Raw genomic sequence first — 27,352 nt, forward strand, 5'->3', positions numbered from 1 at the left:
GCCCCTCCACGCCCGCGTCCGGTCGCCAGGCAACGCACTGCCTGGTTGCCCCCGGAGCGGAGCGACGCGTAGCCGCCAGCACCGGGCGCTCTGGGTTGGCCACACCTGACGTTGGCAAGGGCCGCTTCGTTAGCGTGATGACTGACGATGACACCGACACGACTGTCAGCGAATTTCAGATCGCGGAGGAGAACGATCTGCCTGTTATCCAGCTGTTCAGCCTGGTCGAGGAGCTCAGGTACGGGGCCGCTGGCTTCCGGGGCGGCCCTTACTCACCGTGTGGCCTTGGACCTCAGAGATGGTCAAGACCGCATTGAGCCCTAGCCGGCTTGGCTCAGTGGATAGAGCGTCGGCCTGCGGACTGAAGGGTCCCAGGTTCGATTCTGGCCAAGGGCACATGCCTGGGTTGCAGGCTCGTTCCCCAGTAGAGGGTGTGCAGGAGGCAGCCGATCAATGGTTCTCTCTCATCATTGATGTTTCTATCTCTCTCTCCTTCTCCCTTCCTCTCTGAAATCAATTAAGAAATATATTAAAAACAAAAAAAAAGACCATATTGAACACTGACAAAGTAGGGGAAATAGTCGCCTTTGCCTTTTACTGCTGCGTGTGCCCCGACACTGAACTAACAAGCCACTGATGGAGTGAGAACAATGTGGAGGTGTGAGGGCCTGGGGCCGGTGGAACGTAAGGGTGAAGCCAGAGCCTGGGCCTGGTGGTCTGCCTGGTGCCAAAATGTATGCTTAGCCCATCCTCTGCTCGGCGGTGGCTGGTTGGACCAGACGACCTCTAAGCACCTTTCCAATGCTAAGAATCTATGGTAAAATGAAAGTGGCAGCTGATATTTTTAGTAGGCGTCAAGTTATGCCTGGACCATCCTATAAGCATGGAGATGAACAACAGAAGAGTGACTGGCCCAGTATTCTGTATTTTTAGCAGTCTGTTTGCTATCGACTACAGAAGGTAAATTGGATGGCAAGATTCCATGATGTAGGAGAGGTAATTGTACCACTTATTGGTCTCACACAGAGCATCCTGGCTCTGGCTACACAGGTGTTCTGCTAGGTATCTATAACCAGTTTAGGTTTGAGCTGAGGTATAACTACGAATAGCTCTTATTATTTTTTAAATATATTTTTTGTTGATTTCAGAGAGGAGGGGAGAGGGAGAGACATCAGTGATGAGAGAGAATCATTGATAGGCTGCCTCCTGCACACCCCTTACTGAGAATGGAGCCTGCAACCCGGGCATGTGCCCTTGACCAGAATCAAACCCGGGACCCTTCAGTCCCCAGGCAGAGGCTCTATCCACTGAGCCAAACCTGCTAAGGCACTAATAGCCCTTATTTTTTGAGTGCCTATCCCGCGCCAAGTATTTCGCATATGTGATCTTAAATAATAATGGTGCAGTAACTCCCAAGGTGGGTGAGGAAACAAAGACAGAGGAAACAAAATTTTTAAAAAAGCCTGAAAAATTAAACCAAAGGAAACATCTGAAGATTATGCATGTGACTTCAAGAATGAATTAATTCGGAAGGAATTTCACAAATGGGTTAGAAGATGCTTGAAGATGAAACTTGAAGCTTCATCTCAGCCACAATTTTCAATGTGATATTATTGCTTTGGATTCTGTGGCTCATTAGACGTATTAAAAACATATCAAATACATAGATAGTACTTACTATGTGCCAGGCATTGTCCTGACGGCTTTACATTCCTTACTGCAACCCTAAAAGGTAGGTGCTGTGATTATTCCCATTTTACAGATGAGGAAACTGGGGCATTAAGAGGTTAAGTATCTTGTAGAAGGTCATGCCTAGCTAGGAAGTGCTAAATACTATGGATTTGGTGTTGACATACCTACTAATAGAACTTACTCAGGTACACTCTGTCTTGCAGCTACGGAAACTCTGCTCTCAAAACGGAGACAGAGATGTTTCAGAAATATTTAAATAAACTGGAATCCAGGGAACAGCAAACACTGCGGTTATCTGACATTAAAATATCAGGAACAGAGTTTTCACAGGTACACATTTGAAGAGTTGTTTCATTCAGTTTGTCCCTTTAGACTCTAAAGTTTAGAGGCAAGCGGTATTTGTGCATCTGCCTTTGGCCAAGTCAAGGACATATGACTTTGTCCCTGTTCTGATTTTGATTCTTCCTTCTCGAGGTTTCTCTTTTAAGGCAGTGTGAAGGCAATCAGGTTTAATTAATAGTGATTGACACTCCCAGAATATATCTTAGTTTGTTTGAAATCGTTCCCTTAAGTTGGGAGACTCAAAATGTTTACAGGGCCAAGCAAGGCACAGAAAGAGGTGAAGTGGGCCTGTGTGGGCACTGGAAAGTTCCTTCTTCATCTACGAGGGCCAACCAAGTGGCCTGGGGTTATCAAGAGTAGTTGATTTTTCAAGAGAAGCTGGAAATCTGAATTATTTTGGTGGAATTTCCTGATTTTCAAGTGTGGGTAATTAATTTTAAAAAAATATATTTTTATTGATTTCAGAGAGGAAGAGAGAGGGAGAAAGAGAAAAAAATCACATTAATGATGAGAGAGAATCATTGACCAGCTGCCTCCTGCATACCCCACACTGGGGATCGAGCCTGCAACCCAGGCATGTGCCCTGACTAGGAATTGAACCGTGACCTCCTGGTTCATAGGTTGATGCTCAACCAACTGAGCCATGCTGGCTGGGCTAATTAATTTTTTTTTTTAATTAAAAATTGTGTGTAAGCCTATCCTTTGAGAGCCAAGCAATCCCATCTTGAGGTCCACATATTTCCTGGGCCACCTGCGTGTGACCCGTGGCTCAAATGCAGAGGAGACCCAACATTTTTGTCTCTTTGTTTGTTTTTGCTGACTCCTGTGCCCCCGGATCCAATTTCTCTTCTGTGTTCCGCTCAGGAAGCTCTGAGCTCCGGGCTTTCCCTGGCACGGACTTGAATGCTAGTCCAGAGCAGGTTCACTCACCATCTCTGCATCCTGGAGACACTGGCCCTGATTCATTTTCAGTTCCTTGTCAAGCTTAGGCCTCAGGTTGGCTGGTGAAATAGGTGTCACCTCCGGCCTAGTGTCCAGAATCCTCTCACTTTGAGTTTGTTCTCTCCGGCTGTCATTCAAGTCCTTTCTAGCAGGTCAGAGAGGTCATGCCCATGCCCACCTCCAGCTGCTCTGTGACCAACGCCTTCATGACAGCGGCTTTGTTTTTCCCGAGGTGCAGTTGCGAGGCAGGCGCAAGTCCAAATCCCGCTCAGGCCCGGACCGCACGTCCAGCCTCAGCGTTGACCAAAAATGCGATCTCGTGCGAAAGGAGCTGGAAGACATGAAGGAGGAAATAAGGCACCTGAGGGCCAACGCCGAGCGGGACCTGCAGCATCACGAGGTAACCCCTTCTCCCTGCAGGCCCCCCCACTGGGGCTCCCTCCGCCCGGCCATCTTACCGGAAGCACCTATGGGATGTTCAAGTGATTGATTTCACTTTGAAAGAAATACAAGTCGATTAAGACAAATTGAGGCCCTACCTTTTTTTTTTTTTTTTTGTCTATTGATATGATGGGTTAGGTTAATTTATTTTATTTTGCAAAAATGTTTTTACTAGTATTGATTTATTTATTTATTTTTGAGAGGGAGGAAGGGAGGGGGATAGAGAGATAGAAACATCGGTGAGAGAGAAACGTCAACATCGATCTGCTGCCTCCTGCACGCCCCTCACAGGGGATCGAACCCAGGCATGTGCTCTGACCGGGAATCGAACCTGGGGATCTCTTGGTTCCTGGGCTGATGCTCAACCACTGAGCCACACCGGCCGGGCTTTTTATTATTTTTTAAATCCTCACCAAGGATATGTTTCCCATTGATTTTAGAGAGAGGGAGTGAGGAAGGGAAAGAGAGAGAAACATGAATCGGTTGCCTCTTGCATGCGCTCCGACCAGAGATCAAACGGAAGCCTGGGATTTATGCCCTGATCGGGAATTGAACCCGCCACCTTTTAGTACGTCTGGGACGGTGCTCCAACCAACTAAGCTACACCGGCCAGGGAGAGGGCCTACCTTTAAGGAACTTACCACCTCCTTGAAGAGAAAACAAATTAAAAAAATTTTTAATGGAAAATTTCAAAATTATACAAATGAACAGAGGCTAGCACAACGAAACCCCTATATACTTAGCACCCACATTCAACAGTCATGAGCATATGACCATTCTTGTTTCCTCCATATCCCTACCAACTCCCCCCCTGGAATAGGCAAGCGGGCTGTCATGAAATGAATCCTGGGCATCTTGTTCATCTGCAAATATTTCAGGATATGTCTCTAAGATATGGATTCTTTATTTTAAAAAAACCATAACCGCCCTAACTGGTTTGGCTCACTGGATGGAGTGTCGGCCTGTGGACTGAGGGGTCCCAGGTTCAATTCCGGTCAAGGGCATGTACCTCGGTTGCGGGCACATCCCCAGTTGGGGGTGTGCAGGAGGCAGCTGATCGATAATTCTCTCTCGTTGATGTTTCTAACTCTCTATCCCACTCCCTTCCTCTCTGTTAAAAAAAAAAAAAGCCAATAAAATATATTTAAAAAATAAAATAACCATAATAATCATACATACCCTTAAAATGTATACTAATAATTTCTTAATAATACAAGGGGGTTGAGGTTTAATTCAGTGAGTTGGTTGAAAGATCCCTAAGCCTCCCTCCCTATGCAACATGCATGACTGTGGTCCATGCCTTGTGGAGACCAACAAGGCCAGTTTTCCTCCCCGGAAGATGCGGGACTGTTAATGAGGTTGCCCATGGGATGAAGGTGTGGGCTTCTACGAGTATTTGAGAGCCGTGTTGTATGAAAAACAGATATTTCTTTTTATTTTATTTTATTTTTTTTTTAAAAAATATATTTTATTGATTTTTCACAGAGAGGTAGGAAGAGAGATAGAGAGTTAGAAACATCGATGAGAGAGAAACATCGATCAGCTGCCTCCTGCACATCCCCCATCGGGGATGTGCCCGCAACCCAGGTACATGCCCTTGACCGGAATCGAACCCGGGACCCCTCAGTCCGCAGGCCGACGCTCTATCCACTGAGCCAAACCGGTTTCGGCGAAAAACAGATATTTCTGTTCTAGCTCTAAATTGTTCCATTTCTGAACATGGGCGCGCACACAGGAGCACGCTCGCTGTCCTCAGAGGGACAGATCCGGGGATCCACGTCGCCATTGGTGTGCACGGGCCTGCCCCTCCTCCTCTCCCTCCCTCCGCTGTGCTCCCCCCTCCACCTTCCCTCTGTCTCTTCGCAAACGGGCATTGCTGAATTCTAGTAGTGAAAGGAGCCCAGGGTGTGGTAGCATCATCCCCACGGGCTCGGTCCTGTGATGCAAACATCACCGCGGGCCCAGGTGGTCGGCGGAGACTTTGTTGGGGTGGGGCTGGCGGAGGCCTTGGCATGGCCTCGGAGGAGGAGGGCATTCGGTTAAGGAAGCGGACCAAAGGGGCCCCCTCTCTGTAAGGTGAATGACAGGAGCCAGGATGTGAAGGTGGGGATGGTTCCTGACACAGGGGGCGGGCGTGATGACAGGAGAGGGTGTTTTAGAGCCTGTGTTTGGAAGCCAGGCTGCGTGGGGCTGTGAGACCTTGGAAGCCAGGCCGAGGAGTGTATCTTGGATGTCTTAGAAGGCAAGATCCCGCTGAGGGGGACTGAGCAGGAGATCGACCTGCCGGAGGTGGTGTTTAAGGTGGGTCGATGTTCCAGCAAGTGAAGACGGCAGGGAGGCACGAGGCTGAGGCCTGAGGCTGGCCAGGGAAGGACGATACGTTTGCTTCTTGGCGCCCAGTGAAAAGGTCTGAAGCTACCGATAGCTTCTCATTTTATTCTTGAAATTAACGTGTGTGTTTCTGTGTTTTCTTATTTATTTTTTTTTATTTTTATTTTTTTTTAAAAATATATTTTATTGATTTTTTACAGAGAGGAAGGGAGAGAGATAGAGAGTTAGAAACATCGATGAGAGAGAAACATCGATCAGCTGCCCCCTGCACATCTCCCACTGGGGATATGCCCGCAACCCAGGTACATGCTCTTGACCGGAATCGAGCCTGGGACCTTTCAGTCTGCAGGCCGACGCTCTATCCACTGAGCCAAACCGGTTTCGGCTGTGTTTTCTTATTTAAAGACAATTTCTATTTGTTGTAGCAAAATTTAAACACATGGGTAAGCTAAAAGAAGCACATTTGAAAACATATTCATATGCATATATGAACTTCTTTATAAAAAGATACATATTGTCAACTATTTTATCACTTAACCATCTCTTTCCATGTTGATACATATATTCATTTATAGCACCTTTTTTCAAATTACAGAGTGTGTAATAAGAGTTCTTTTTAAAAAAATATTGATTGATTGATTTCAGAGAGGAAGGAAGAAGGAGAGAGAGATAGAAGCATCAATGATGAGAGTCCCCCATCGGCTGCCTCCTGTATGCCCCACGCTGGGGAACAAGCCTGCAATCTGGCCCTGACTGGGTATCGAACCATGGTCTCCTGGTTCATAGGTCAACGCTCAACCACTGAGCCACACCGGCCGGGATAAGAGTGCTTCTTTGTCTCCCACTAATCCATCTCTCCTGCTGTGACTGTGGTTAATGTTTTGGTGCATATCTTCCAGATATTTTTATATCATATCATATCATATCATATCATATATATATTATACTAGAGGCCTGATGCACAAAATTCGCAAAAGAGTAGGCCTTCCTTCCCCTGGCTGCCGGCACCGGCTTCCCTCTGGCACCCGAGACCCAGGCTTCCCTCAAAGCCCCGGCTTCGTCAGGAAGGACATCTGGTCCAATTAGCATATTACTCTTTTTTTTAAAATATATTTTTATTGATTTCAGAGAGGAAGGGAGAGAGAGAGAGAGATAGAAACATCAATGATGAGAGAGAATCATTGATCGGCTGCCCCCTGCACACCCCCGACTGGGGATCAAGCCTGCAACCCAGGCACATGCCCTGACCAGGAATCGAACCGCGACCTCCTGGTTCATAGGTCAATGCTCAACCACTGAGCCACACCGGTCGGGCCAAGCATATTACTCTTTTATTATTATTTATTATATTAATGTTATAATTTTAATGGATAAATGTTTTAGACATGAAAATACATATTTATAAAGATCCCTGAGGCTCTGTTGTTGTTTGCCGCCTTTTTATGTTTACTGTTAAGTTTTTTGAGGCATGCTTTTGCATAATAACATTCACGTAGTCACATCTGCAGCTTAAGGGTATGATTCTCAGACTAAGAAGAAACAGTATATTGGGCACGAGGAGGCCTGAGAAGGTGGGATACATCCTGGAGAACCTTTGGGAACTGTCCTCTCTCTGTGCTGACTCCCCCAGGCTATCATTGAGGAAGCTGAAATTCGGATGACTGAAGTTCAGAAAGCAATGCAAGAGTTTGAAAAAGATATTTTGAAAACCATCGCCAAGAAGAAAGGGAGCATCCTGGCCACTCAGAAAGTGCTGAAGTACATTGAGGACGCGAACCGCCGGAGGGTGAGTTGGCGGGAGGCTGGCGCTTGGAAAGGGAGAGGAGTGTCATGGCAGGATGGCATGGACGGGGTCCCGGGCGGCAGCCCCCCTGCAGCTGGCCCAGCATCAGCGTTGCTCCATGTGAGGGTTTTTACATCTCCCCACGTGTGTGTGTGTGTGTGTGTGTGTGTGTGTGTGTGTGTGTGTGTCTGTTTCCTCCCTTCTTGGTGATGAATGAAATGCTATAGCAACACCAGCTCGCGTCGATGTAAAAGGACCTTAAAATAAGTGACTGATTGTTAGGGCTCAAGGTTTGGTTTGTAGCCTCAGACTTACCAACCGTTTCAAACCAGCAGGGAAGAAGAAGAGAAATGGATTAAAATGTGCTTTTGTTTTTCAGGATAATATGAAGGATAAATTACGTTTGAAAAATGTTTCTCTCAAAGTCTCGAGGAAAAAGATGCTTTTGCAACTGAGGCAGGTATGCGGCCTCTTCTGTTTTTTTAAGTCACGGTGGTCGGTAGAACAGTGCCCACCCGAAGATGTCTGTGTCCTCATCCCTGGAATCTGAATACGTCACCTCATACGGCAAAAGGGTTTTACAGATGTGATTTAAAGTCAAGGATCTTGAGATGGAGAGGTAATCTTGGGTTGTCTGAGAAGGTTCAACACAACCACAAGCGTCCAGTGAGGAGGAGGGAAGATGTGGTAACAGAAGCAGAGGTCAGAGTGATGTGCTTTTAAAATTTTATTTTTATTGACTTCAGAGAGGAAAGGAGAGGGAGGAAGAGAGAGGGAGAGAGAGAGAGAGAGAGAGAGAGAGAGAGAGAGACATCAATGATGAGAGAACCATTGATCTGCTGCCTCCTGCACGCCCCCCACTGGGGATCAAGCTCACAACCCAGGCAGGTGCCCTGACCGGGAATTGAACCAGTGATCGCTTAGTTCATAGGTCACTGCTCAACCACTGAGCCAAGTCAGCCGGGCTGATGTATTTAAAAAAATTATTATTATTTTTAGAGAGAGGACAGAAGAAAGAGGAGGTGGTCAATGTGTTGGTCCACTTATTGAAGCATTCATTGGTTGGTTCGTGTATGTGCCCTGACCGACCAGGGAGCAAACCCACAACCAGGGCGTATCAGGACGACGCTCCAAGACAGAGCTTTGACTAGGAAGGCAGAGGAAGGCGTCCGTCCAGTCAGGAGCGAAGGAAGGCAGGCGCCTCTAGAAGCTGGCAAGGGCGAGGCAGCGGTCTCCCCAGGGGCCTCCGGAAGGAGGCGGCCCTGCCAGCACCTTGATTGCAGCCCAGAGAACTGCCTCAGGCTCTGGCCTCCTGAGCCGTGAGGTAGTGGATTTGTGTTGTCTGATAAGCCACTGAGTGTGTGGCGATTCGTCACAGCAGCCGCGGGAAGCTAATACAGTTTCTGTGCAGGTGAATCCGTAGACAGAGTTGGCTTGAATTTAAAAGGCCCTCATCGCGTTGTACTTGTGGATGGTTGTGGGGATGTGGCCGGGGTGGCAGGGTTGTTGTATGCCTCGGTGGGTCCTTGGACAGCTCACCCGAAGGCGGTAGGCGGACGTGCGGAGGGTCTCCGGGGTGTGATGACAGGGCTCCGTCCTCTCCTCGCTCAAGGGGTTCATTGTGAGCTTGAACCTGGGCCCCGAGGCACGCATGTCTGAGGTGGCCCCGGACAGTGACGCAACATCAGGCAGGAGAATGAACACGTCCAGGGACGCGTGCTTCATTGACGTGGGATCTCGAAAGGCTCCACAAGCTGGGACGGCACAAAGTGACTGAGGACAAATGCAAGCTCCTCTACTTTGACCCCCAACATTTCTGCTCCGGTGCCAGATGGCTTAGCCATAGGTCACCTGCTGGAGGCAGCTCAGCTGGGGCAGTGCTGGGGCCCAGGACACACTCCAAGAACCAGAGCCCCCCCCGACCCCCAGGAAAGGATCGCGTGAAGAATAGTTCACATGATCTATCTTGCCCCAGTCTGTTCTGAAGTAGCCGGACCGGAGCCCTGTACATCCGTAGGAACTCCAGGCTTAGAGGATCGGTAGCTGGAGTTCACGGAGGAGAGGGAGCTGAGAGGGAGGGAAGCCGTGCCTGCCCCCGCCTTCCATTCTCCCTGGCCTGGCCCAGGGGCCTCCAAGTGCCCGATGCTCCTGCCCGTCCCACCACCCCGCACCTGTCTGTGAACCCTCACCGAGGATGCGCTCCGTGAGGCCAGGGAGTAGCCTTTACGCTCAGACCCCTGTCCCCAGGGCCACGCCTGGCCCCACGCAGATCCGCAGGCTGTGTTTGTTGAATGACTGAGTGAGGCCTGGCTTCCAGAATCTCACCCGGAGTCGCAGGGTGTGGGCCACACGCTCGGAAGTCACTCCCTCCTGTCGTTTCTCCCTCCCCTCTGACCTGCAGAAGGAAGAGGTGGGCGAGGCCCTCCATGACGTCGATTTTCAGCAGCTGAAGATCGAGAACGCTCAGTTCTTAGAGACGATCGAAGGAAGGAACCAGGAACTGATCCGGCTGAAGCTGGCGTCCGGGACCACCCTGCAGGTCCTCAACTCATACAAAGTAAGGTCCACCCCCTGCCGCAGGGCGGTTCCCACAGGGAGGAGGTGGCCTTCAGTCTCTCTCCCTGCCCCCCGAGTTCTCCTGTGAAAGCCACGCCTCCCGAATCACCCCAATGTTCTCACAGCCCTGGCTGCGCATTGGAACCACCCAAGGAGCTTCTACTTAAAAAAAATGTTTTTATTGATTTCAGAGAGAGGAAGGGAGAGGGAGAGAGAGATAGAAACGTCAACGATGAGAGAGAATCAGTGATCGGCTGCCTCCTGCACGCCCCACACTGGGGATAAAGCCCCCAACCTGGGCACGTGCCCTGACCCAGAATTGGACCATGACCTCCTGGTTCATAGGTCGACGCTCAACCACACCAGCCAGGCACTTCTACTTTTTTAAAAAGATGTAAGGACACCCTGGTCTCGCCCCGACCAATTGAATTAGGGGGTGACGGCCATGCATCTTTTTTTTTTTTTTTTAACTCCCCAGATGATTGTTATGCACGGTGAGTTTTGAGAGCTAACCACATTGAGGGACCTGCTTTGTTTAGGTGTATAAAAGCATCCCCTGCTTAACACCCTGCAAAGGAAAACCATCTTAGCTATAAATCAGAACAATGTTGAATAAGTCCTCATCCACACCGAACCCTTTTTGGAGAAAGAGAGGCGCTATTAATAACTAAGCAGGGCCATGGGCGTGAGCAGGGCCTGTCCCCAGCAGGCTGGGCTGGGGGTCACCCTGTTAGCAGCCGGCCGATGCGTGGTCAGCCAACCGTGGGCCCGTGGGCCCGGCCCACTAGCCGGTGAGCCAGGAATGGTTTTCACAGAACATTTGCAACCTGTTTGGTAGAGAACACTACCTTTGAAACCCAATTACACAAAACCAGTTTCTCCCCCAGAAATTCCATTCTTCTCCTTAGTAGACCTGTCGTCCAAAATATTGTACTTCATTCTGACATTTGAAATCTTATCAATAAAACACTTGTGGAAAATTGTGGCTTTTTTCCTCTTGTTCGTGTAACTAACTACATAACATCCTCAATTTTGCCTCTTGGCCTGCAAAACCTAAACTATTTCCTGTCTGTCTGGGAGCCAGGTAGCAGCAGTGGCTACCGGTGTCGGTGGCTCACATAAGGGCATCGTTTGGCCCACACGGTGTCACTTTAAAATGTGAATTGGGCCTGGCCCGCGTGGCTCAGTGGTTGAGTGTCCACCTGTGAACCAAGAGGTCAGGGTTTGATTCCCGATCAGGGCACATGCCCGGGTTGTTGGCTTGACCCCCAGTGAGGGGGCGTGCAGGAGGCAGCTGATCAATGATTCTCTCTCATCATTGATGTTTCTATCTCTCTCTTCCTTCTTCTCTGAAATCAATAAAATGATATATTTTTTAAAAAGTGATTTGGAATGTGTTCAGACTGGGCTGATGCTCGTCCAGTATTTTCAGAGGCCCAGAGGCAGGGTAATTGCAAGTTCAGACAGCAGGTTTGTGGCCCGCTGGGACTCCTGGCCCAGCGCCTGTCAAACTTAAGCACGTGTCTTGCCCCGGCGTGAGGTGTGCAGACCGTATGGTGCTGGATTCTGAAACTCCGTCACCCACGATGGTGTCGTAACCATGCAGCAGGTCGTCACCTGGAGCTTATCTCGCCCATCGTAGGCTTATCTGATCCCTGCTATTTGGAGACGGAGCCATCCTCTGGACTCCAGGCCCTCGCTGGGGGGCGCCGAGCAGCACCAGGTTACATCACGTCATCACATCGGACCTCGACCTTATCCTGCCCACCCAGCTGCATAGCACAGGGCCTGTCTGATCTTGCGGGGGAAGGCCAGGGCTCTGGAGTGGAACTTCTGGTTTATAAGATGAACCTGGCCGGTGGCAGGGCCGGCGCTCGTGGGGACGTGTCTGAACACACGGTGCAGGTGGTCGGCGTCTCGGTACCCGAGCAGCAGGGGCACGGGCTGCGGTGGGCAGAACAGGAGCCATTTCAGTCCGAACAGGCCACTGCGCTGGTGCCAGATAATCGTCAGCAGATGACGGAGCCGCTCCCAGGAGCCCTGCTGTGGACACAGCGAGGGCACCACTCCCTCCGCGGCTCAGAGCTCACCTCGGGGAAGGCAGGCCGACAGCTGTGCGTGGTGAGGTCAGGCCGCCCCTGGGGACCCGGCGCCATGCTTCCCGTCTCGGAGGTGGGTCTGTGTGCCCCGGGGCTCCGGCTGGTCGGTGCCGTGCCCCCAGCACCAAGGGCAGTGCCTGGCCAGCAGGTGCGCAGCTACCATGGTCCCAGGAGCTGTTGGCGCTTCAGGTGTGTTGAGGGGGTGGGAGGGGGGCAGGAGGGACCACGTCACGTGAGTATCACACACCACGTGAGCGATCTTGTCAAAAATATGCAGATTAACTTTCCTCTATTACATGGACTGAGCACCAGGCCAGGCACAGGGCTAAGTGCTGAGGGCACAGCCGGGAAGGAGGCAGACACGGTCACTTCTGCAAGTTTGGAGTGAGTCTCCCTCTAGGGGGCACTGCTTTCTCCCACTTTGTGCCCACAAGCCCCCAGTGGGAGGAGGGTCTGGTATGTTACCATCCTTTGAGGACAGCTGTGATGTGTCACTCTTCCTTTTTTTAGTAGATATTAATTTTTTAAATATATTTTTATTGACTCCAGAGAGGAAGGGAGAGGGAGGGAGAGATAGAAACATCAATGATGAGAGAGAGGCATTGATGGGCTGCCTCCTGCACGCCCCCCAGTGGGGATCGAGTTCACCACCCGGGCGTGTGCCCTGACCTGGAATCAAACCGGGACCTCCAGGTTCATAGGTCAACGCGCAACCCCTGAGCCACACTGGCCAGGCATAGTAGATATTAACTGGGTTTAAAAATTAAATGTATTGGAGTAACGTTGGTTAACAGCATTGTATCAATTTCAGATGTGCATTCTAATTCAACATCTGTATACTCTTGCTTCCTTTCGTTACCATACACTTGACCCCCCTGACCCACTTCACCTTCCCAGGTCACTCTTCACCGACTGTAAACTAGTGGTGCCCTGGGGTAGGGAGAACTCAAAGGTGTTCCCCAAACCCACCCCCCCCCCCACCCCCGGTATATCCACCTGCCCAGTCCCCAGGACTGAGGACAGCATGGGTTCTGATAACAGGTGCTGTTCTGTCCTATCATTAGAGGACTAGTGACCCGGTGCACGGATTCGTGCACATCGAAAGGAAATTAATTAGAAGGTGGCTGGCAGGGCAGGACTGGGCTAGACGGACCAGACACACCCTGGAGCCAACCTCCAGTGGTCCCTCCCCGGCCAGCCGCGGGGTCCCTCTGTCAAGTGGGGTCCCTCAGCCTGGGCTGCCGGGGATCGAGCCGAAACTGGTTCGTCGACATCCCTCTGCAGAGTTGCTGTTGTACAGGGTGTGGAACGCAAACGCTAGTGTGCGGGAAACCAGATTTGGGGCTGACAGCGCCCCAGCAACAACATAACCCACGGCCGAAGGTGGAATCGCAAGGCCCTGCGAGGAATCGGGCTCCCTCCTCTCTGGTTTCGGGTGTCACCCGAGAACCTCCCCTGCCAAGTCACTGCAGCTCAGCAGCTCCCGCATTGAGCGTCTGCCCCCTGGTGGTCAGTGCACGTCCTAGCAACCAGTCGGACGTGCAGAGGGACACTTAGTAAGTGGTGGGGTGGGAGTTGGGTCTCAGCATCTCGCCCCCTGCAGGTGAGGATGAGACTCCCAGGGCTCTCTCCTCCCCGCCACCTAGACACCAGGATGCTGAACACCTGGGCGCGTGAGAAGAGCCGGCCACGGTCCCACGGCCCTGCTCCTCTCCTGCCTCACAAACAGCCGCCTGTCCTTGGTGGCGCCCCCCCGTGGCCAGCTCTGCTCAAGGCGGGCTGTGCTGTTCTCTTTCAGACCAAGCTACACCGAGCCATGGAAATGTCCAGCAATCTGGAGAAGGAGATCCTGCTGAGACACGAGCTGCTTGAAAAAATTGAAAGAGAAATCCTACAAGTGGAGGAGGTAAGAGAGGGTTAAATGTGCCACTTCTGGTGTTTGCGAGGGCTGGAGTCATTGTCCACCAAGATCCAAGCCACCTGGATTTTTTATTATTAATTCTCACCAGAGGATATTTTTTCCATTGACTTCCAGAGAGAGTAAAAGGAAGGGTGGAGGGGGAGAGAGAGAGAGAGAGAGAGAGAGAAACACTGACGAGAGAGACACACACATTGATTGGTTGCTTCCCACACATGCCCCTACCAGGCCTGGGGAACCTGCAACAGAGATCCATGCCCTTGACCGGGAATCGAACCGGGGACCCTTCGGTCCTCAGGCCAACGCTCCAACCACTGAGCCAAACCAGCCAGGACAAGCCACCTTGATTTTTTAGAAAAGGCGACACCATAAAAAAAAATCAATATAATTCTGCCATAGGAGAAAGTGGTACCTGCAGGCTTGCAGTCTAGCAGAGCAGCCTTCCGCTGCTGGCTTAGATCCTAGAGTCAGCTCACAAGGTAGAGAAATCGTGTAGAGCCCAAATCCTCCTCAAGAATTCCTTAAATGCCCCATAAAATAAAATATTGAAAGTGTTGCATGTACAACCTTGCGAAAAATATGACACGTTTGTAACGATGTAACTGATATGAAGAAAGTACACGCCCCGAGGGGCAGTGTCCCGGGTGAAGGAGAAGGAGCCCCTGAGGCACCCGGCACTCATTCGGTCGGCGGATGCTTGGCCGGCAGACCTGACCTCCGTCCTGGGCTCACGCCAGGCCCTGTGTCACTGTGTGAAAAGATGTGGCATCATCCACCTTGTGATTGCGCACGCTCCGTGTCCTGCTGAGCACATCCAGTTGAATTTCTGCCAGTTAAATGCACCCAGGATGGGACTGGAGGAGGACTCCTTTTTACGAAAGTGGGGGATAAAGAGCATGGGCTTGGCCCCACTGGTGTTGCTCAGTGGTTAGAGTGTTGGCCTGCACACTGGAGGGTCGCAGGTTCGATTCTAGTCAAGGGCACGTACCTGGGTTGCAAGTCGGGAGGTAACCAATCGATGTGTCTCTCTCACGTCAATGTTTCTCTCTCTCCAGCCCACCCTCTCTCTCTCTCCCCCTCCTCCCCCTCGTCCACTCTCTCTAAAAATCAATGAGAAAATATCCTCACTCCTCAGGTGAAGTTTAAAAAAGAGAAAAAAGGACACTGGACTGTGTGGCTCAGTTGGCTGCGTGTCACCCCATGCACCAGGAGGCCGCTGGTTCCATCCATTCCCGGTCAGGGCACATGCTTGAGGCGCCGCCTCAATCCCCAGTAGGGGGTGTGCAGGAGGCAGCCAATTGATGTTTCTCTCTCTCTCTTTTTTTTCTTTATAATGGTTAACATTTATAGAGTATTAACTGTGTATGAGGACTCTTTTTTTAAAAATATATTTTAATTGATTTCAGAGAGAAGGAAGAGGGAGAGAGATAGAACATCAACGATGAGAGAGAATCATTGATCGGCTGCCTCCTGCACGCCCCACACTAGGGATCGAACTCACAACCCCGGCATGTGCCCCTGACTGGAATTGAACCCGGGACCCTTCTGTCGCAGGCCGATGCTCTATCCACTGAGCCAAACAAGCTAGGGCAATATTTCTCTCTTAATAAAGGAAGGAAGGAAGGAAGGAAGGAAGGAAGGAAGGAAGGAAGGAAGGAAGGAAGGAAGGAAAAGGGAAGGGATGGAAGGGAGGGAGGAAGGAAAAGAGACTTTTAAGCTATACTTGGTGTTTCTGAACTGGATGAAAACATGACAATCTATTAAAAAATGAGCGTTTTGTGATTCCCCCCACTCCTTTGAAAAGTTAAACATTGTTTTCAGAACTATGCTGCAACTGGGGAGAGATGGGAGGGCCAGCAAGTCCCAGTGGGCCAGATGCGGCGGGGATCCCGGTGACTTGGTCCTCCCCAACCCAGGACCGGGCCAAAGCCGAGGCTTTGAACAAGCAGCTGCGGAAGCAGATGGCCGAGTTCCGAGCGCCCCCCGTGATGACCTATGTCAGGGAGAAGATCTTCAACGGGGACCTGGAGAAGACCATCCGCGTCTGGGAGAGGAAAGTGGAGATCGCGGAGGTAGGGCCCCCCCCCCGCCCCCCTGAAGAGGCCCCAGGTGGGCAGCCTTTCATGCCCTTCCCATTTTTGTCTGCGAGTTTGTTTTTGAGCTAAAGATACAGATGTTTGGACTCGTAACATCTGAGAGGAATCAATCACCACAGTTGCTTTGAGCCTTATATTGAAACAAAGGATGACTTTCCTTTTTTTAAAAAGAATTTTTTTTTTGAATTATTGATTTCAGAGAGGAAGAGAGAGGGAGAGAGAGATGGAAACATCAACAATGAGAGATGAGAGAGAATCCTTGATCGGCTGCCTCCTGCACGCCCTTTACTGGGGATCAAGCCCGCAACCCAGGCATGTCCCTGACTGGGAATCAAGCCATGGCCTTCTGGTTCATAGGTGACACTCAGTGTGCAACCTGGCCTGGCTCAGTCTGTGCTTCCCGTAGGGGGCGTGCAGGAGGCAGCCGATTCTCTCTCATAATGGATGTTTCCCTCTCACGCTCCCTCTCCCTTCCCCTCTAAAATCAATAAAAACTCGATGGAAAAGAACGTTTCCTAAAAGACATACGGAGAGGACAGCCGCGCTTTTACACCTGGGCCCTGGCTCCCCTTCCCGCCGCAGGAAGTAAATTGGGAGCCAGCCTTGGGCCCGTCAGACCTGAAGCTGAGAAGTAGCAGGGCATCCCAGCAGGAACCTGCGACTTCTCGCTTCACCGGCCAGAAACCAGCTCTTTCAGAGCAGCGGTCGTCAACCGGTGATCCACGCACCACTGGTGCTCCCTGAGGTCCGAAGGGCTGGCGACTCTCCCAGGCGCCCCTGGGCAGCCACGCCCTGCCCCCCGGGCCCCCATCCAGGGCTGTGTTCTGACTAGTCACAGTCCGCATCTCCCAAGGGACCTCTCCCCTCTCCCCCTTTCCTTCCGCAGATGTCCTTAAAAGGCTACCGCAAGGAGTGGAATAAGATGAAGGCCACCAACGAGAAGTTGCTGCTCATCAGCCCCCCCCGGGAAGTAGCCGGAGAGAGGCCATGGGCTGAGGACCAAAAAGCAATCCATTAAAATAGCCAGCTCCTTTCTAGCCACAGGGACCCCTCTCTGTTCCCGGGGCCGGCTGGTGTCCCCCGACTCTCCAGCCAGGCCAACAAGCCACCTCCCGGGCCTTGGGCCTGTGGTGGGCGTGGCCCCAGCCCGGCCTCTGGTGGGCGTGGTCCCAGCCTGGCCCCCTGGTGGGCGTGGCCCCAGCCTGGCCCCTGGTGGGCGTGGTCCCAGCCTGGCCCCCTGGTGGGCGTGGTCCCAGTCTGGCCTCTGGTGGGCGTGGTCCCAGCCCGGCCTCTGGTGGGCATGGTCCCAGCCCGGCCCCTGGTGGGCGTGGTCCCAGCCTGGCCCCCTGGTGGGCGTGGTCCCAGCCTGGCCCCCTGGTGGGCGTGGTCCCAGCCTGGCCCCTGGTGGGCGTGGTCCCAGCCTGGCCCCTGGTGGGCGTGGTCCCAGCCTGGCCCCCTGGTGGGCGTGGTCCCAGCCTGGCCCCTGGAAACGCTGACACTGAAAGAACCACAGGGCACTCTCGCGGTTTGACTCTTCAGCCCACCTTTAGTTCACAAGCACAGATGACGGTGCCGTGGGAGCACGTGGCAGTGACACAGAGGAGGGCGGGCCGCGGGCCGGGGCAGCCGGGCGGGCGTGCAGCCATCAGGCCCCCACCTGGCGTGGCGGGCGCCCAGCACTCAGCATTCTGAGCCTATGCTCCCGTGGGGGGTGCGGGGGGAGGGTTAGCTCCCAGACTGTCTACTGTTCCAAAAGAAAACAAGCGCAGAGGAAAGCAAGAGCGTTTCTTGGGGCTGATGCAACCTGTTCTGACCCGAAATGGACGCCCCCTGCCCGGCCTGCTGGCTGTAATAGTCATAGTCCGGGGGCAGGGCCTCCTCGCCCTCCGGGGAGCTGTCCAACTCCCTCACGCCCTTCCCCCCGGGTTCCACGCCCTCGGAAGAGCCGTTCTCCGGCCACGGAGATCTGTCCATGAGGATGGTCACCTTTGCTGGCTCTCGGAGCTGCGTCTCCCTGGTGGGCGCCGAGGGGCCCTGGGCAGGGGCCGCGTTCTCCTGGTGGGGGTGGTAGTGGTGGAACACGGACAGGGGGAGAAGGCTGTCCATCCGCGTCTGGGACGTGATCCAGTCGCCGTAGTCTTCCACCTTGACGTACAGGAAGAGGCCAGGGCACCTCTCGCCCCCCTGCAACAGGACTCCTCGCAGCACCCACAGGTCCAGCCCCTGCAGCTGGCACATGAGCGGGTTTCCCGGGTCCCCCTGTGACAAAGGACAGAAGGCTTCAGGTCTTAAAGAACTTTTCATTTTTGTTTTCTTTTTTAAAAATATATTTTTATTGATTTCAGAGAGGAAGGGAGAGGGGAAGAGAGAGATAGAAACCTTAACGATGAGAGAGAATCATTGATCGGCTGCCTCCTGCACGCCCCACACTGGGGATCGATCCTGCAACCCGGGCATGTGCCCTGACCGGGAATTGAACTGTGACCTCCTGGCTCATAGATTGATGCTCAACCACTGAGCCACGCCGGCCGGGCTGAAAGAACTTTTCATTGTTAATACATCCTTGTGCAATTTACGGTTTGCTCCAGAAATGTTCTACGCCGGTTCTCGCTGGAAACGGGGCAGATGATAGGGTACTCTCTCCAATCTGGGCAGCCACCGCCACAAATCTCAACAGGACGACTCTTCCTTTCACTGTACAAATTTATTTGTCAACTTCTGCACTCTGCCTGTAGCTTCCTAGTTCACATTTCATTGTCTTGCCCCTTTTCAGTACTTGGACTGAATCCCTCTTTCGGTTTCTCATACCTCGAATGTTGATATTCCTTTCCTTTCTGGCCTGGAATGGTCACCTTTCCCCCCTCTCCTCTCTCTCTTGTTTCCATCCCTCACTGAAGCTGCTCACTCCCACCCACAGTCCTGCGAGGGTCAGGGTCACGCTGGACTAGGGTCGCCTGGGCAGCCGCCGGTCTCTGTGCGTGCTCCCGGCGTTCCCTGCTCCTGTGGGAGCGGTCGTGAGGCCACGGGCATTCTGCCACACTGACCTCTCTCTCTCTCCAGGTGCATGGGCGGGAGCTTGGCACACTTGGCTAGCGAGGTGACCCTGGCCAGTTACCTAGGTTTGAAAGTGGAATTGCCTGATCTTGTTCCACTGGCACCGGTGACTGGGGGGGTCCATTCTGCAGGCGTTTTACTGAGCACTTGCTCTCCGCCAAGTGCCAGCCCACACAGAGTCAGTCCCGACAGCCACACAGTAACAGTCCCTGCCTCGGGGGTCCCCCATCTCTGGAAGTGACACGATTCCTCTCTGCATTGAGCTTCTGCTCCGTCATGTTCTTTTTTTGTTAATCCTCACCCCAGGATATTTTTCCATTGATTTTTTTTTAGAGAGAGTGGGAGGGAGGGAGAAGGGAGAGTGAGAGAAGGAGGGAGAGCAGGAGAGAGAGATGGAGAGACAGAGAGGGAGAGAGAAACATCGATGTGAGAGACAGACATCGATTGGCTGCTTCCCACCCTGACCTGGGCTGGGGATCGAGTCTGCAACCGAGGTACATACCCTTGACCGGGAATCGAACCCACAACCCCTTCAGTCCGCCAGCCAATGCTCTAACCACTGAGCCACCGGCCAGGGCGAGTCCGCCATGTCCTTACCAAGCAGACAGTATCGGTCTCCTGCTCCACGTGGCTGCCACATCCTGTGTTCTGGAACTTGTATAAGGGGCACAGGTCGATGTCTTGCACGGAGATTTTCCTTAGGATACTCATCGTCATTTGCTCTCCCGTCTGCACCATGCAACAGAGAGCCCGAGAGTTACCAGCAAGAAGACAACCCCCGCAGCCACCGCAACTACGGCCCACACGTCCAGGTGGGGGTGAGCAGGCACCGTGCCGATCAACCCCCTTTCCTCCTAGACAGCAGGGCCCGGGGCTGCGATTTTTACTGGAAACTATGTGTGCTTTGAACTTGAAGGTGAATATAGGCAGAGAACATATGCATATCCCTTTTCAACATCTACAGAGTACATTTCCTTGTTTATTTCCCCAGAAAACAAGGATGGCTTAGACAAGAGGACAGTTCGCTCTGGTTCGGGGAGCAGTGTCCCTGGCCCCCCCGTAACTCGCGCTGATTTCAGGTTGTCAGCTGCCTATGTACTTGCGATTCTGGTGTATGTAGGGCTAGAAGGAAAAAGGGCCAAATGTACTAGTAAGGATGGCCACACAAAGGGCAAGCACTGGGGATCGTGCCTGATTAGCTGTGGTTCCAGCCCAACTCTAGAACCTCGAGCCACCTGCATTCTTAAGATAAGCCCTAGCCCGACCCACGTGGCTCCGTGGTTGAGTGTGGACCTATGAACCAGCAGGTCACGGTTCAATTTCCGTCGGGGCACATACCAGGGTTGCAGGCTCGATCCCCAGGGTGGGACGTGCAGAAGGCAGCCAATCAATGGTTCTCTCTCCCTCTCCCTTCCTCCCTGAAATCAATAAAAGTATTATTTTTTTGTAAGAAAGATAAGCGCTAGAATGGTCCGTCCAAGTCCCCCTACTGCCAGCACACTCAGCCTCCGCCAGGAGAAGGAAGGCATAACTGCGAACGTGGGGTTCCAGCCGGCCACCCAGCAGTTGCGTGAGGCCAGAGGCATGTACAGCTTCCTGCCGAGGAAGCAGATGGGCTGCACCAGGCTGGTGAACCGCATGGCGGTGTCTGTCTTCAGGAGGGCCAAGTCATTGGTCATCGTCTTGTTATCAAAGTCCTCGTGGACGATGATGGTGTTGACCGGGAACTCTTCGTGAGACACCACCGAGGCGTTCATCCTCGCGATGCCTACGATGGCCACGGCGTCCTTCCTGCAGGGAGAGCGAGGGCACCTTGAGAAGCCGAGGCGCCAAGAAGGCTGCGTTCTCCCCCGTTTTCATGATCACAATAATGAGCGGGTTTGGCTCGGTGGATAGAGCACTGGCCTGCGGACTGCAGGGTCCTGGGTTTGATTTCGGTCACGGGCGCTATATTTTAAAACAAGATTCACAGGGACCACAAGGACAGCCTCAACAAATTCCTAAATCACCACGCAGGATAACTCAAAATTAAATGGTGCGGAAAATAGAACAGAACACCTTACCACCTGGATATTTTAAAACTCTGTCTTTCACAAAACCCTGGGTCAAACAGAAAAGCAAACCAAAACAGCAGGCTAAACAGAAAGTAGCAATATCGGGAACCCCAACACAAAGCAGAAGCTCTCGAAGGGCTAGTGGCGATCCCTGTGAATGTCGAACCCCGTCTTCCACTCCCCGGTCACTCATGCTGCAAGATGCCCGCCTGTGTGGGGAATGACGTAGGTACCGCTCCACCTACTGCCGCGTTTTGGGCCCTGGGAAAAGGTCGAAAACCATGCAAATGTCTCTCATTAGAGGGCTGGGTGATGGTACCTCCGTCATGGGATACTGTGCAGCTGATGAAAAGAATGTTGCTCTTGCCCGGCTGGCGTGGCTCAGCGGTTGAGCATCGACCTATGAACCTGGAGGTCATGGTTCGTTTCCCGGTCAGGGCACATGCCCAAGTTGCAGGCTCGATCCCCAGTAGGGGGTCTGCAGGAGGCATCCAATCCATGATTCTCTCTCGCCCTCTCCCTTCCTCTCTGAAATCAATTAAAAAAAATGTTTTTGAAAAAAGACTTCCCAATACTCATGATAGAGTGAAAAAAGTATGGTGAAATACTGAGTATGGTGTGCTACTGGTTGTTGTCTTTTTTTTTGGTGGGGGGTGTTATAGACTGAATTGTGTTCCCCAAAATTCATTTGTGAAGCCCCAGCCCCAAAAGCAGCTGCATTTGCAGATAGGGCCTTCAAGGGGGTAATTAAGATTCAATCAGGCCATAAGGGCAGGAGTCTAGTCCAAAGGGACTGGTGTCCTTATAAAACTAGGAAGAGACACGGGACACAGCGGGAAGGCCATGTGAGGCCGCCCTGAGGGGGTAGCAGTCCGCGAGCCCACGAGAGAGGCCTCAGGAGACCCAACCCTGCCAGCACCGTGATCTCGGACTTCCAGCCTCCAGAACAGTAAGAAATAAACTTCTGTTGTCTGAGCCACCCTGTCTGCGGGCTTTTGTTATGGCCGCCCTAGCAGACGAATGCCGGGGGAAGAAAATTCCCCCTCTGTCGGTAGATATAGGCTTATAGGACCTGTGGGTATATAGCTATGTATACAGAGAGCCATACATGCGTTGGGTATTTAAGAAAGAATCCCCTAGAAACTGGTGACAGAGTTCAAGGGAGGGATACAGTAACTGACATGCCACAGAGGGAAGGGATCCCTTTCCTTGTATATCCTTTGGTTCCTCATGAACATTCTACTTTGCACATGTATTTTCAATGTAAAAAATATAAATCATAAGTAAAAAAATCAGCAGCTGCACAATATTCCATTGAAAGTTTATATTATAATTTGTTTTGCCAATTATAGTAATTGCTAGAGGCCCGGTGCACAAAATTTGTTCACTCGGGGGCCGGGGGGTCCCTCAGCCTGGCCTGTGCCCTCTTGCAGTTCCGAGCCCTTGGGGAGCGGGCCTAAGCCAGCAGTCGGACATCCTTAGCACTGCCGCAGAGGCGGGAGAGGCTCCTGCCACCACTGCTGCGCTCGCTTCTGGCTGAGTTGCGCTCCCCCTGTGGGAGCACACTGACCACCAAGAGGCAGCTCCTGTGTTGAGCATCTGCCCCCTGGTGGTCAGTGTGTATTGTTAGTAACCGGTCATTCCACCATTTGGTGGATTTGCATATTAGCCTTTTATTATATAGCATAGTCTCTCTCCATACTCTGTATATGTATATCTATATATCTATATCTATCTACCTATCTATAAATATATTTATATATATATATAAAAGCCTAAGCGACCGGCCAGCTGACTGGTAGCTATGATGCGCACTGACCACCAGGGGACAGACGCTCAACACATAGGCATGGGAACATGGAACAGACTGATGAATCTCAGAGGGAAGCGGGGAGGGGGGAGGGCAGGAAGAAATTAACCAAAGATCTATATGCAAACTAGAGGCCCGGTGCAACCCAGGCACTGGTGAGGTCCCCTGGCCTGGCCTGTGGGGATCAGACCGAAACAGGCTCTCCAACATCCCCCGAGGAGTCCCGGATTGCAAGAGGGCACAGGATTCATGCACCGGGCCTCTACTATACTATATAAGAGTAATATACTATGTTTCATTTCTCCATAATAATTGTATGTTATGTCCCAGTGTTTTATTAACTATCCCATGAACTCTGTGTATACAATTTTTCCAGTGGCTGAAATTATTTCCTGAATGTTGATTCCCAGAAGTGAAATCATTGGGTCAAAAAGTAAGATTTAAAAAAACAACAAAAGCCCTGACCGGTTTGGCTCAGTGGATAGAGCGTCGCCCTGCGGGCTGTACGGTCCTAGGTTCGATTCCGGCCAAGGGCACGTACCTGGGTTGCGGGCACATCCCCAGTCGGGGGTATGCAAGAGGCGGCTGCTCAATGTCTCTCTCTCATCAATGTTTCTAACTCTCTATCCCTTTCCCTTCCTCTCTGTGAAAAATCAATAAAACATATTGTTTAAAAAAAAACCAAAACAACAAAAAACAGTTATTCTTTTAATAACGTTTGCAGGGTTTTTTTTCTGGTTTAAAGAATGCACATTCTTTAAAACACAGGGAGGTTCAAAGAAGCAACAATCAGATCCCTGCGCTTAAATGCTGGCGTGTGTCCTGCACGCTAAGGCCCCAGGCGAGCTTTAACACCAGGGCTCCTACCAACGTTCGCGCCTCTGCGTCCCCGTAAAACGGGCAGGAAGGAACGACCTTCCTGCTGAGGATGAGGAGCACCGTTTTGCTGTGCAGGTGGGGGCGGGGGGGGGGGAGGCAGCGGGAGCTCCAAGGCTGGCATCTGGCGACCCGAGGACCCAGGACTCCTGGCAGGGCTGAGCCGGGAACAGGCCTGTCACCCCGACACCAGGAGTCCACCTTCCAGGCCTCCCCCAGCTGAGCGGGGGAACAGCTGCCACCCGCCCAGGGCGCCGTGAGGCCCCAGTCAGGGTACTGGCCTGTGCTGAAAGGCGGACGCGATGCTGAGGATCCAGAACTCACTGAGGATGCTGCCGAAAGCCAGGTGGGCGTGGTGGGAGTTCTGCAGGGACACCACCCACGGGAACTCCTTCTCGCTGACCAGACCCTCCTCGGAAGTCTCTATAACGTCGGCTTTCTGGATGCCACAACCTGCAGAGGGAGGTGCGGGGGACCTCACTGCTGGGGCCAGGGGTGGGCGGGCCTGTGGCCACCACCCCCACACCCGATTGCAGGTCCCCCTCCTACTGGCCGCCCACCCTGTCTGGCTCGCCATGGTCACCATGAACTCTCCCACCCCTACTTCTTTTCCTAGTTGGTTTCCTTCCCTATGAAAGAGAGGATGGTGCCCACACCGGGGGGCATGCTCTGCCTGGCCGCCCAGCGTCCTCCCTCACCGGTCGCTGTGTCCCTGGGGGCCCTCTCCTCCCCACCCCTGCAGAGTGGGGTGCAGGGACTCCCCACCTGGCTGCATACTCCATCCACCTGCCCCCGGCCCCCTCCCTGACCCCTGGTGACAGGGCCTGGGCACAGGCATTTTTGGGAAGCTCCCACGCCCTGGCCAGTTTGGCTCAGTGGACAGAGCATGGGCCCGCGGACGGAAGGGCCCTGTGGTGATGGGGAGAACGGGCACTCACTGGCAGCAGCGTGGGAGGCGCAGAGCAGCACCAAGAGCATCCCCGCCATCCCCGCTGTCCCCAGGCAGGGCCGCAGCAGACACCACAGGCAGCTATGGGGACAAGAGCGCGTTTCCTCTCCTCCCTGAGCAGTGCCTTCCCCCAGTGTCCGAGGCCCGGCCCCTTCCCTTCCCTTCCCTTCCCTTCCCTTCCCTTCCCTTCCCTTCCCTTCCCTTCCCTTCCTTTCCCTTCCCTTCCCTTCCCTTCCCACCGGCACAGCTTCAGGACGTGAGGGACACACCTGTCCTGTCCCTGTGGCCTGGTCCGGGGCAGTCCGGTAGCAGGGACCAGGCACCGGGCACCGAGACTCTGTTGGGACCCGGGAGACGGCCCGAGCAGAGGGGGCCGCCCCCGCCTGTCGATCCAGCCAGGGTCCCCACTTCCCAGACAGTCGGGGCTCAGAAAGGTGCTGGTGTTTGGCTCCTGGAATTCAACCCTTGCCTTAACGCTGTCGCTGTAAAATGCTGCTGAAAGGAAAAGGCAGGGGTTCAGTGTGAGTCCGCCCTGGTTTTGTCCCTCCTACTGAACGCAGCTGGGTTCCATGATGCTGGGTTTAACCAGGGACAGTTCCTGCTTTTACATACGGTAGCCACAGAGCTGGTATTTTGCTGCGTTCACTCGCACCATAACCCCGTGATGTAGACACAGTGATTAGCCCCATTTTACAGATTCAGAAACTGACCCTGGGAGACACTGAGGAGCCTGCCCAAGGGCACGTGGCTGCCAAGTGGGGAGGCTGGAAGCCAAGCTCAGGTGTGTCTGCATCCCAGGCCATGCAGCCCAGCTCGGGTAGCTCAGGGGTTGGGCGTCGACCTGTGAACCAGGAGGTCACGGTTTGATTCCTAGCCAGGGCACCTGCCTGCGTTGCAGGCTCAATCCCTGGTGTGGGGCATTCAGGAGGCAGCCGATCAATGATTCTCTCTCATCATTGATGTTTCTCTCTCTTTCTCTCTCCCTCTCCCTTCCTCTCTGACATCAATAAAAATAGATTTAAGCCCCAGGCGATGTGTCCTGGCCATCCGCCTGCCTTACCTCCTCCCTTTGCCTCAAACGATGCACAAGAGCCCGAGGAAGCCATGGGCGCCGTTCTCAGTCACCATGTCCCACTCCCGACACCGGGTGTCCCCTGTCGTCCGATTGTTCTCAGAGCTCTTCTGTGAACTGCTCCCGCTGAAGGAGAAATGAGCTCGCTCCGACCTGACGCAGCAAGAGCCCGACACAGGGATCCCCTTCTACCACCTCGGGAAGAATGTTCCATTGTGGCCTCACGGTTACCATGGCGCCAGCGGGCAGACGTCTGGAGATGGGGACTTAGGAGGAGCCAGGATGAAAAGCCGGCCTGTTTCCTAAGCTTGGCCGGACTCTTCTGGAAGCCTGGCTGTCCCCGGGGCTGACCAGGAAGGACATCCCTCTTGTCAGATCACAGAGTCCTGGCCGGTCGCGGCCCTGGTCTGTCCACCTCCTCAGCACCCGACTGCGTCTGCCTGTGTTTGTCAGACTGGGCAGAGGCAGCCCGCGGCCGGGGTGGGTTTGGTTTTTCCAGTCCCTGTCAGCATCCTCATACTCCCAGCCTGGCTTCCTGGGAGGCTCAAACCTTTTTTTTTTTTTTTTTAAATATAAAGTGAATTCTTTTTTAAAAAATATATACTTTTTAAAAATAGATTTCAGAGAGGAAGGGTGAGGGACAGAGAGATAGAAACATCAATGATGAGAGAGAATCATGGATCAGCTGCCACTTGCGTGGCACACGGGGGATCGAGCCCACAACCCGGGCACGTGCCCTGATCGGGAATGGAACCATGGCCTCCTGGTTTGTAGGTCAATGCTCAACCACTGAGCCACACTGGCCGGGCCTCAGCCCAGTTGTCTTTAGCGGCTCCAAACCAAGCCTCCCGAAGGCTCTGTCAAATCGTGGGGCCCGGTGGGGGCTGAACACAGGGTACACACAGTCTGCATGAGAAAGAAAAGCTGGCTGCCTCCTGAGGAGGACAGAAGAGTCCAAGGCAGGCATGAACTCTGAAGATGTCTAAGGCAGGAGGGCCCTGGGAGGCCTGGAGTTTATCTTCAAACGTTGGACCTAGGGAGACCTCCCGGCTGGGGTGAGGGTCTCCGATGCAGCATTAATCACAGTAGCCAAGAGGTAGAAGCAATTCAAGTATCCACCCCAAGATGAATGGATTAAAAAAAAAAAAAGTGGTGCAGACATACAATGGAATATTATTTGGCCTTCAAAAATGAGGAAAGCTTGTGGTACATCATCATCACACATCCATTGTCCGGGAGAGTCCAGCCAGCCCTAGCTGGTTTGGCTCGGTGGATAGAGCGTCGGCCTGCAGAATGAAGGGTCCCCGGTTCGATTCCAGTCAAGGGCACATGCCTGG

At 52.7% G+C, this 27,352-nt stretch overlaps 3 protein-coding genes across 3 annotated transcripts in view; 2 read left to right on the top strand and 1 right to left on the bottom strand.

Annotated features, from left to right (window-relative positions):
- NLRC5 (NLR family CARD domain containing 5) overlaps positions 1 to 27,352 on the top strand; it is a 940,085-nt gene that overhangs the window by 783,364 nt on the left and 129,369 nt on the right. The gene's annotated exons all lie outside the window — the stretch shown is intronic.
- Positions 54 to 17,243, top strand: CFAP263 (cilia and flagella associated protein 263). Its single transcript, XM_081106808.1, has 9 exons — positions 54 to 238; positions 1,896 to 2,022; positions 3,215 to 3,376; positions 7,379 to 7,534; positions 7,911 to 7,991; positions 9,933 to 10,088; positions 13,985 to 14,092; positions 16,021 to 16,176; positions 17,087 to 17,243. Exons 1-9 carry the CDS (start codon positions 138 to 140, stop codon positions 17,216 to 17,218), a joined length of 1,179 nt encoding a protein of 392 aa, XP_080962934.1. The 5' UTR covers positions 54 to 137; the 3' UTR covers positions 17,219 to 17,243.
- PRSS54 (serine protease 54) lies at positions 17,725 to 26,453 on the bottom strand. Its single transcript, XM_081106978.1, has 7 exons — positions 26,004 to 26,453; positions 25,213 to 25,435; positions 24,933 to 25,024; positions 24,276 to 24,447; positions 20,787 to 21,045; positions 19,852 to 19,983; positions 17,725 to 18,459 (listed from the first exon to the last, which is right to left on the bottom strand). Exons 1-7 carry the CDS (start codon positions 26,047 to 26,049, stop codon positions 17,926 to 17,928), a joined length of 1,458 nt encoding a protein of 485 aa, XP_080963104.1. The 5' UTR covers positions 26,050 to 26,453; the 3' UTR covers positions 17,725 to 17,925.

Source organism: Myotis nattereri (assembly GCF_964212035.1).
Source record: "Myotis nattereri genome assembly, chromosome: 15".
Classification (NCBI taxonomy): domain Eukaryota; kingdom Metazoa; phylum Chordata; class Mammalia; order Chiroptera; family Vespertilionidae; genus Myotis; species Myotis nattereri.

Bases quoted from the DNA above. Each gene is read 5' to 3' on its own strand.
- PRSS54 (XM_081106978.1), bottom strand. From the start codon at position 26,049: ATGGCTTCCTCGGGCTCTTGTGCATCGTTTGAGGCAAAGGGAGGAG. The intron at 25,436-26,003 runs GTAAGGCAGGCG...TCCTTTCAGCAG, and splicing joins GTTTGAGGCAAAGGGAGGAG to CATTTTACAGCGACAGCGTT. The intron at 25,025-25,212 runs GTGTGTCCCTCA...TTGTCCCCATAG, and splicing joins AGGCCACAGGGACAGGACAG to CTGCCTGTGGTGTCTGCTGC.
- CFAP263 (XM_081106808.1), top strand. From the start codon at position 138: ATGACTGACGATGACACCGACACGACTGTCAGCGAATTTCAGATCGCG. The intron at 2,023-3,214 runs GTACACATTTGA...CCCGAGGTGCAG, and splicing joins CAGGAACAGAGTTTTCACAG to TTGCGAGGCAGGCGCAAGTC. The intron at 7,992-9,932 runs GTATGCGGCCTC...TCTGACCTGCAG, and splicing joins TGCTTTTGCAACTGAGGCAG to AAGGAAGAGGTGGGCGAGGC.